Source organism: Blennius ocellaris, assembly GCF_963422515.1.
Source record: "Blennius ocellaris genome assembly, contig: SCAFFOLD_113, whole genome shotgun sequence".
Classification (NCBI taxonomy): domain Eukaryota; kingdom Metazoa; phylum Chordata; class Actinopteri; order Blenniiformes; family Blenniidae; genus Blennius; species Blennius ocellaris.
Window position 1 is genome coordinate 21,989 of NW_027662185.1, and position 10,512 is coordinate 32,500.

The 10,512-nt window shown below is 49.8% G+C and overlaps 1 protein-coding gene across 1 annotated transcript in view; it reads right to left on the bottom strand.

Moving 5' to 3' along the window:
• Positions 1–1,724: 1,724 nt before the first annotated feature.
• Positions 1,725–10,512, bottom strand: part of LOC308148146 (potassium voltage-gated channel subfamily B member 2-like) — a gene marked incomplete at both ends in the record, with an annotated part of 22,844 nt that continues 14,056 nt past the window's right edge. Inside the window, 2 exons of the mRNA XM_080521582.1 lie at positions 1,725–1,730; positions 3,376–5,247. Of these exons, the coding sequence (XP_080377708.1) occupies positions 1,725–1,730; positions 3,376–5,247 (1,878 nt within the window). The remainder of the gene's footprint in view (positions 1,731–3,375; positions 5,248–10,512) is intronic.

Here is a 10,512-nt window from a genome sequence, read left to right on the forward strand (position 1 = left end):
CCACCACAGTGGTGGGGCAGAGTCGGAGGAACCTTACAAGTAGAACCCAACTATCGTTTTTTACAAAGTAGTGTTTTACATTTCACTGGGACTTTAAATTTTAATTGGTGGTTGATTTGATTTGAACGTCTTAATAAACACTTCCAACACGACACACACACTTCACCAGCAGGTCACATGAACACGTTTATTTTTTTTGCATCTTGATAACAGAATAAAAGCTCCTTGTCATTCGCTATTGCAACGTTTCACATCGAATAAAGTCTGACTACTCATCACACAGTTACTGGTCGACACATGAAAGAGTGGAACATCAAAGAAACCGTGACGGAGGTGGAGCCGGCGAAAACTGGCGCTCCGCCTGTTATTATGTACAAAACTTACATGAAAACAAGAAACAGAAGTGACGTGAGACGTTTCCTGCAGCAGTGAAAGACCTTCTGTACGGAACATTGGATTAAAGAAAGGACAGAAAGCAGAATCTTCTTTGTCTCCGTGGAGAAGAAATGAAAGAACTATGAATCCTCCTCGTTTGAACATCTGGATGAACTGAAGTTCCTCACGTCTTTTATTGTTTGAACTTCACCTCCTCTGATCTGTTCTTGTTGTTTTGTGCTGCATTTCATCATTCTTGTCTGATTCTGTCCGCCTGTGTCTGTTTCATTCTGCATTTTATCTTTAAAATCAAACAAAAGCACAACAAACCTGTTTTGTTTTTTCTTGTTTGTTCAGATCAAACAACAGGATTTCCCACATTCAGCCTCTCGGGAATAAACGAATCACAAACGTTTTGAGCTCGTTGTCGCAGGTTTAAGAGCTGAAAACCGTTGAGAGTTGTGATGTTTGAGGTTGTTTCAGAGATCAAAGGGTCGTTTCCTCATTTCCTTGTGACTTCGTCTGTTGGAGGAACGAGCTCCACCACAGTGACGTCACTTGATAGAAATACAGTCTTTGTAGACGATCGATTTAAAACCTTCAGCATTCCTTTTAGTCACGATGTCTCCGGCCTATTTTAAAACAATACCCTGCTTCAGTAACGTCCTGTCAAACCACTTTCATCCTCTTGGTTCTTCCACATCGGTCACTTTGACCACCGAGCAGGAAACAAGGATTCAGTCTCGTCCAGAACAAGACTGAAGACCAAACGTATGAAAGAAAAGTAGAGCGACGTAATGAAGCGTACCTGTGGCACCGTGACCTTTGACCTTTCACCTGAAGTTTCCAGAAAACGACTAATATTTACTAAGTGGTTTACTTCAAACGTGGAGAAATGTGTGAGGAACTGCATAGAACCGGTTCTCCACAACAACAACAAGCAAATAATGACAAGGACATTAAAAAAAAAAAAAAAAAAACAAACTACAAAACAATCTGGCCATATTTAACAGTTGTTTTTCCACCTTCTCATAAATTGTCTATTTATGAAAAGGCACCTTTTTTTTTGGGGGGGGGGGGGCGGGGGGGGCAAGACTTCAAGTTACTTACAAGTCCCACTTGTAAAACTTGAATAAATTGGAGTTAATCAAGAACCAAACATACAGTTCTAGAAGTAATGAGAACATAGATATACAGTAGTAGTTGAGCTGGATGTTGGTCTTGAAGCCGCTCACAGCGAGACGTGTGGAGTCGTTCAGCAGGAGTTCACGGCTGAACGAGGAATAAAATAATAAATGAAGGGAAACGCAAAGTGCTGCAGGAGGCAGGAAGTCCTGGAAGTGTCTTGATCATTCCTGTAGGGGGCGCCAGAACCCCAGCAAGACCACTGCCACTGGAGACGTGGAGAGTTTGATGAGAAACTCATGGTCTGGTCGACTCCTCCCCCTCCTCCTCCTCCTCCTCCTCTCTTCCTCCCCCTTCTCCTCCTTCTCCTCTCTTCCTCCCCCCCTCCTCCTCCTCCTCCTCCTCCTCCTCCTCCTCCTCCTCCTCCTCCTCCTCTCTTCGTCCCCCCTCCTCCTCCTCCTCCTCCTCCTCCTCCTCTGCACGTCAGCAAATCAGCGCATCTGGATTGTGTAGATTTTGAAGTCGTATCAAAGAGATCTGCTTTGTAAAAAGATCAAAGACCAAACCTTCACTGTGGAAAACAAACAATAAAACCCGTCCGAGCGTCTGATTGGTCACATGAACGCCACCAAAGCTCCAGTGTTTGTCAACACGTTGCTGAGGTCAGCACAATGGACCAATGGGAACGACGGGAACATCTGGAAACAATCCTCAACCTGGACGGACCCTTTCATAAGACTTTAGTCTCACAGAGACCAGAAAGTGACGGCGTCTCTTGATTCACTGTGACGGTGGAGGTTTTCTTCAACACGTTGGACATTTCTGTCCTTCATCATCCAGAGACAAATTGCCTTCATGGCGCAGGAGGGACAGTGGGAGGGGCTTCGAAATGAACACGTGACGTGTTTAACGAGTGGAATCAGCAGAAGAACACGATCAGAGACTTTGTCCATCATTTGTGTTCCGTCGACCCCTGATGACGTCCAAAGAATATTTCTGTTCTTTAAAATGTTATTTTATTCTAGAAAAGTGTGTAAACTGGACCAATATTACAGAAATAAGCAGGAGTGCTCAGTGGACAGTGGACATGTCTGTCCTTCAGGACCATGCCGTGCTACAGTGGCCAAAGACCAGAGACAAAACTCTTCATATGGTCTCGTCTGCTTGTCGCACAAAATAATACTTGAACACAAATTATTGAGCAAAATCCAGAATAATTTCTAGTCAATCAAGTTTTGGGGGAAAATAAATATGTCCAAAGTTACTTTGACAAATATAAAATAAGAATCAAGTCCCTCCTGTTCCTTCCTCTGTTCTGTGTATTTAGTCGATCATATTCAAAATGGCCGACGTAGCGAACAACAAGACACCGACAATTTATCCTTCTGGACAAAAAAAACCCGCTTCAGGCTCATCGTCTGTGTTTTCATTCCAACAAGGCTTTGATTTTGTTCACAAGTGAGCTTAGAACAGATGAACGACTCGTTTTGCGTCGTGGCTCAGCAGCGTCACTTCAAAGTGAAAGTCGTCACGACCAAAGAGCTTGTGAACCTCCTCCGTCAGTCATAAAGTCATGTGACGACGCTCCAGAACGCTCCAGAAACATCATAACGTGTCTGTGTTTCCATAGAAGCAAAAACCCCAGAGTGAAGAGGAGCCTTCAGGTGGAGTCTGGGGGGGGTCCTGGGGGGGGGGGGGGGGGGGGGGTCGCTGCCGTCCGGCCCCTCGGCCTTCTACAGTCTTTGAACCCGTCTTTGATCTTACGCTCACATGCTCGTTTCACAGGACGGAGGCAAATTTCCATCCAGATCAATGTGGTTCTCTTGGTTTTCTTGGGCCTGGTGTGACCCCCCCCCCTCCCGCCCCGTCACTCACCCCCTCCAGGGTCGGCAGCTCCTGGGTGCAGTTCAGTGGGCTACCTTTCGCCGACAGTGGACTGGCGCCGCCGCCCGAGGCAGCAGCCGACTTCTCCACGTGATTCCTCCCCCGGTGGCTTAAGCCCGTGAGCCGTCCTTCACCTTCTAAGCCCCGAGCCGCTGAGCCTTCGCCCCCCCCCTGGGAGTTGCCGGGACTAACAGATTGCTGGACCGGGGATGGAGTTTGCAGGACTGCCAGTGGAGACTTAGCCTCGTGCGTTGCAGAAGGAGGCGATGGGGGGTACTTGGAGGCCGCGTCATCAGGAAAGAGCTGAACAACCTTGGCCGAGCCGCCGGAGACGGAGGTGGCCACGGGCGTCATCACCGCCACCAGAACGTCGTCCTGGGAACCGACGTAGTCCACTTTGAGGGAACTCATGTTTTTGGGGGTGTACTCCTTTAAGGAGCGACACACGCTGCCCACGCCCTTGTCGTCGGTGTTGCCGTCAGCAGGACTGGACACGAACTCGTACAGGCCCTCTTTGATGACGGACATGGGCTGGATGGTGTCGGCGGCCCGGCTCACCTCCAGGGCGCTGATCTGGCTGAGGTCCAGTGGGGGGGGTATACGCTGCTGTCTGGGGCCAGTCTGACCGGCCTCCGCACTGGGAAGCAGGGAATCTCTTTCCCCTCGCTCTGCCGCCACGTCATCGGCGACGGCCGGTACTTTCCGGGCCTTGCTGCCGTTCGGGGACGTTGGTCGGGCCGCGGCGGTTTGGATGGCGTTCATCTCAATTCGCTCCTCTTTGACTTTGTCCGGTAGATCCTGGAGACCCGCCGCCTTGTTGTAGGCGTCCTCTAGGTGCTTCGCACTGAGGTGCTGAGGGGTGGTTTTGTTGGACGAGGGCTTGAGGCGTTCGGGGGAACCCAGCTGACGCACCTCCTGGTAATGCCGGGACTTCCCTGGACTTTCCGCCTCTGCGTTGGAGTAGTGCTTGTGGTAGCTCCATCGGCTCGGAGACAGGTGATTGTCCACGGGACATTTACTGTCCTCCTTCTTTTCCACCAGCACATCAGTGAGTTCCATACTGCGGGCAAAAGCGTCCTTTAGGTTGATAGAAATGATACTTCCACTCCGTTTGGCCCTTTCCAGGGCCTCCCTCCTCTTGATGGCCTTCTCCTGCCTCTTCTGCTCCCGGTAGAACTCAGAGAAGTTGTTGACGATGATTGGGATGGGCAAGGCAATGACCAACACGCCGGCTATGCAGCAGAGCCCCCCCACAATCTTCCCCAGCAGAGTCTGTGGGTAAATGTCTCCATACCCCACGGTGGTCATGGTGATGGTGGCCCACCAGAAGGAGGCGGGGATGCTGGTGAACTTGGTGGCGTCCTCGTCCTTCTCGGCGAAGAACACCAGGCTGGAGAAGATCATGATCCCCATGGCCAGGAAGAGGATGAGCAGACCCAGCTCGTTGTAGCTCCGGCGCAAGGTGAAGCCCAGCGACTGGAGTCCCGTCGAGTGTCTCGCCAGCTTCAGGATCCTCAGGATCCTCATGATGCGGAAGATCTGGACCACGCGCCGCACGTTCTGGAACTGCATGACGTTCTTGTTGGACTCGGTGAGACAGAGCGTGACGTAGTAAGGCAGTATGGCCAGCAGGTCGATGATGTTCAGCGGCGCCTTGATGAAGTCCCACTTGTTGGGGGCGGAGAGCAGGCGCAGCAGGTACTCCATGGTGAACCAGGCGATGCACACCGCCTCCACGTGGGCCAGGCTGGGGTTGTCGTTGAACTGGCCGAACTCGTCCACCACCTGCAGCTCCGGCAGCGTGTTGAGGGACAGCGAGATGGTGGAGATGACGATGAACAGGATGGAGATGGCGGCCAGGACCTGCAACACAAACAAACAGGTTTGTTTGTCAACAAACAACCCAAAGGCTACAGGAGTCACATGACGCAGCTTTCGTTTCTCCAGTGTGACGTCGCTCGTCGGTTCCTTCACTGACGGGAGGGATTCTACCGCGTGTCTCACTGGGGTCCAAAACCCTTCATCATCATCATCATCATCATCATCATCATCATCATCATCATCATCATCATCATCATCATCATCATCATCATCATCATCATCATCATCTTGCTCTCAGTGGCCGACTGGGACACCCTCAGTGCAGGACGGAGCGCTACCGCAAGTCCTTCATCCCTACCGCAAGTCCTTCATCCCTACCGCAAGTCCTTCATCCCTACCGCAAGTCCTTCATCCCTACCGCAAGTCCTTCATCCCTACCGCAAGTCCTTATATCCCTACCGCAAGTCCTTCATCCCTACCGCAAGTCCTTCATCCCTACCGCAAGTCCTTCATCCCTACCGCAAGTCCTTATATCCCTACCGCAAGTCCTTCATCCCTACCGCAAGTCCTTCATCCCTACCGCAAGTCCTTATATCCCTACCGCAAGTCCTTCATCCCTACCGCAAGTCCTTATATCCCTACCGCAAGTCCTTCATCCCTACCGCAAGTCCTTATATCCCTACCGCAAGTCCTTCATCCCTACCGCAAGTCCTTCATCCCTACCGCAAGTCCTTCATCCCTACCGCAAGTCCTTCATCTCCACTGCTGTTAGACTGGACAACAAGACTGTAAAGTAACAGCAACAGTATGTGCAATAACCCCTGAATCTATACGTCTTTATCTACGTCACTTTATCTACGTCACTTTATCTACGTCACTTTATCTACGCCACTAATTGACCTTGTTAGGACTGACCCTGCTCTGCCAACACTGGTATTATTTTTTTTACTATAGTATGTTTATTGTACTTATCCTACACTTTCTTATCTTATCTTATCTTATCTTATCTTATCTTATCTTATCTTATCTTATCTTACCTTACCTTATCTTATCTTATCTTATCTTATCTTATCTTTTCTTATCTTTTATCTTGTCAACAATCACTGAACAGTTGTAAAAAGCAGTGGGACGTTTTTATTGGTAATAATTCAATGCGATTTGATTGAATTTGATTGAATTGCACTGTTTAGCTAAATCACCATAACCAAGTCATTTGCTGGTGCTTTAATTAGAGGAACCCAACAAGGAGCAGCAGAGTGGCTGTGGAACAGGAAGGAACCTCTGTCGGAGGAGGTGACGGTGTTCTGACGAGGCGGCTGAAGCCCTTGTGGGCGGAGTTCTCTCCCCACGGCGCTGCTAGAACACTTCAGGATAATTGTAATAGGATTATGTTGCTATCAATAGAAGGATAGAGAGACGTTAGAAGTGGTTACTCATTCTTTCCTTCCACAGCAGGAAGAATCAGGCCGCGCCTACAATCAAGTAAAGCAACGCTTTAATCAAAGTGGACCAGGAGAATCAGCGTCATCAGTCGGTTCCTGGAACAGCCAATCAGAGCCCAGGATGCAGACGCATGCCGCTCCAGCGTTAATGAGCCCTGGAACCTTTCAAGCTGCAAGAGTTCATTGATTTGGTGTTTCGTTTCCACCGACAGGTTTCATCTGGATCAGAATCAGAGTATCTATCTATAGATATCTATAGATATATCTATATATCGATATATATCTATATATATCTATATACATCTATGTATATCTATATAAATCTATATATATCTATATATATGTAGATATTAATCATTTACATATACATGTATGTAAATGTAAACAGTTTCCATGTCAATAAAATCATCCAGCTCAGGAATTCCATTACTGTTGAGCTGAGGTGTTGAGGTGAGGTGTTGAGGTGAGGTGTTGAGCTGAGGTGAGGTGTTGAGGTGAGGTGTTGAGGTGAGATGCGGTGTTGAGTTGTGTTGAGGTGAGGTGTTGAGCTGTGTTGAGGTGAGGTGTTGAGTTGTGTTGAGGTGAGGTGTTGAGGTGAGGTGTTGAGGTGAGGTGTTGAGGTGAGGTGTTGAGGTGAGGTGTTGAGGTGAGGTGAGGTGAGGTGAGGTGTTGAGTTGTGTTGAGGTGAGGTGTTGAGGTGAGGTGTTGAGGTGAGGTGTTGAGGTGAGGTGTTGAGGTGAGGTGTTGAGGTGAGGTGCGGTGTTGAGTTGTGTTGAGGTGAGGTGTTGAGGTGAGGTGTTGAGGTGAGGTGTTGAGGTGAGGTGTTGAGGTGAGGTGTTGAGGTGAGGTGAGGTGAGGTGAGGTGAGGTGAGGTGTTGAGTTGTGTTGAGGTGAGGTGTTGAGGTGAGGTGTTGAGGTGAGGTGTTGAGGTGAGGTGAGGTGAGGTGTTGAGTTGTGTTGAGGTGAGGTGTTGAGGTGAGGTGAGGTGAGGTGAGGTGTTGAGTTGTGTTGAGGTGAGGTGTTGAGGTGAGGTGTTGAGGTGAGGTGTTGAGGTGAGGTGAGGTGTTGAGGTGAGGTGTTGAGGTGAGGTGTTGAGGTGAGGTGTTGAGCTGAGGTGAGGTGTTGAGGTGAGGTGTTGAGGTGAGATGCGGTGTTGAGTTGTGTTGAGGTGAGGTGTTGAGCTGTGTTGAGGTGAGGTGTTGAGTTGTGTTGAGGTGAGGTGTTGAGGTGAGGTGTTGAGGTGAGGTGTTGAGGTGAGGTGTTGAGGTGAGGTGTTGAGGTGAGGTGAGGTGAGGTGAGGTGTTGAGTTGTGTTGAGGTGAGGTGTTGAGGTGAGGTGTTGAGGTGAGGTGTTGAGGTGAGGTGTTGAGGTGAGGTGTTGAGGTGAGGTGCGGTGTTGAGTTGTGTTGAGGTGAGGTGTTGAGGTGAGGTGTTGAGGTGAGGTGTTGAGGTGAGGTGTTGAGGTGAGGTGTTGAGGTGAGGTGAGGTGAGGTGTTGAGGTGAGGTGAGGTGAGGTGTTGAGTTGTGTTGAGGTGAGGTGTTGAGGTGAGGTGAGGTGAGGTGAGGTGTTGAGGTGAGGTGAGGTGAGGTGTTGAGTTGTGTTGAGGTGAGGTGTTGAGGTGAGGTGAGGTGAGGTGAGGTGTTGAGTTGTGTTGAGGTGAGGTGTTGAGGTGAGGTGTTGAGGTGAGGTGTTGAGGTGAGGTGAGGTGTTGAGGTGAGGTGTTGAGGTGAGGTGTTGAGGTGAGGTGTTGAGGTGTTGAGGTGAGGTGTTGAGGTGAGGTGAGGTGTTGAGGTGAGGTGAGGTGTTGAGGTGAGGTGAGGTGTTGAGGTGAGGTGAGGTGTTGAGGTGAGGTGTTGAGTTGTGTTGAGGTGAGGTGTTGAGGTGAGGTGAGGTGAGGTGTTGAGGTGAGGTGAGGTGTTGAGGTGAGGTGAGGTGTTGAGGTGAGGTGTTGAGGTGAGGTGTTGAGGTGAGGTGTTGAGGTGAGGTGTTGAGGTGAGGTGAGGTGTTGAGGTGAGGTGTTGAGTTGTGTTGAGGTGAGGTGTTGAGGTGAGGTGGTGAGGTGTTGAGGTGAGGTGTTGAGGTGAGGTGTTGAGGTGTTGAGGTGAGGTGAGGTGTTGAGGTGAGGTGAGGTGTTGAGGTGAGGTGAGGTGTTGAGGTGAGGTGTTGAGGTGAGGTGTTGAGGTGAGGTGTTGAGGTGAGGTGTTGAGGTGAGGTGAGGTGTTGAGGTGAGGTGTTGAGGTGAGGTGGTGAGGTGTTGAGGTGAGGTGTTGAGTTGTGTTGAGGTGAGGTGTTGAGGTGAGGTGTTGAGGTGAGGTGTTGAGGTGAGGTGTTGAGGTGTTGAGGTGAGGTGTTGAGGTGAGGTGGTGAGGTGTTGAGGTGTTGAGGTGAGGTGTTGAGGTGAGGTGTTGAGGTGAGGTGTTGAGGTGTTGAGGTGAGGTGTTGAGGTGAGGTGTTGAGGTGTTGAGGTGAGGTGTTGAGGTGAGGTGTTGAGGTGAGGTGTTGAGGTGAGGTGTTGAGGTGTTGAGGTGAGGTGTTGAGGTGAGGTGTTGAGGTGAGGTGGTGAGGTGTTGAGGTGAGGTGTTGAGGTGAGGTGAGGTCATGTGACTGATGAGCAGGTAAAAAAGGAAGCCTCATTAATCTTCCTCTGCAGCGACGTCGTCCCGCGACTGGAGACAGAAAGACGTCCTGTCAGTCTCATGATGGATCGTCCCGGACGTTTCCGGGGAGACGGTCGTCCTGACGACCGGCGGCCATTAACTCAGTGTCTCGTCTCCGTGTGGACATTCACAGTGGAACCAGGACAGGAAGACAAGGAAAGTGTCTTCAAGTGAAGGAAGTAGTGTCCCCGTGGACAACCTGGACGTCTTAATGGACAAGGACAGTCTGGGGGGGGTGGGGGGGCATGGACAGTCTGCATTCTAAAACCTCCACCTTTTATAATAAAAACTGCAGTGAAACCTCCACCTTTTATAATAAAAACCGCAGTGAAACCTCCACCTTTTATAATAAAAACCGCAGTGAAACCTCCACCTTTTCTGATAAAAACTGCAGTGAAACCTCCACCTTTTATAATAAAAACCGCAGTGAAACCTCCACCTTTTATAATAAAAACTGCAGTGAAACCTCCACCTCTTATAATAAAAACTGCAGTGAAACCTCCACCTTTTATAATAAAAACTGCAGTGAAACCTCCACCTCTTATAATAAAAACTGCAGTGAAACCTCCACCTTTTATAATAAAAACTGCAGTGAAACCTCCACCTTCTGCAGTTTCAGACGATGACATCATTTCTAGAATCGTCTGAAGCTCAAAACCACAAAAAAACACAGAACAATGCAAATGAACAGAAACAGTCGTCAGTCACATGACCTCCGTCACATGACCTCCATCACATGACCTCCATCACATGACCTCCGTCACATGACCTCCATCACATGACCTCCGTCACTCCACCATCATCACTCCACCTCCATCACTCCACCAGCATCACTCCACCTCCATCACTCCACCAGCGTCACTCCACCTCCATCACTCCACCAGCGTCACTCCACCTCCATCACATGACCTCCGTCACTCCACCAGCGTCACTCCACAAGCGTCGCTCCACCAGCATCACTCCACCAGCATCACTCCACCTCCATCACTCCACCAGCGTCACTCCACCAGCGTCACATGACCTCCATCACTCCACCAGTGTCACTCCACCAGCGTCACATGACCTCCGTCACTCCACCAGCGTCACATGACCTCCATCACTCCACCAGCGTCACAGGACCTCCATCACTCCACCAGTGTCACTCCACCAGCGTCACATGACCTCCGTCACTCCACCAGCGTCACATGACCTCCATCACTCCACCAGCG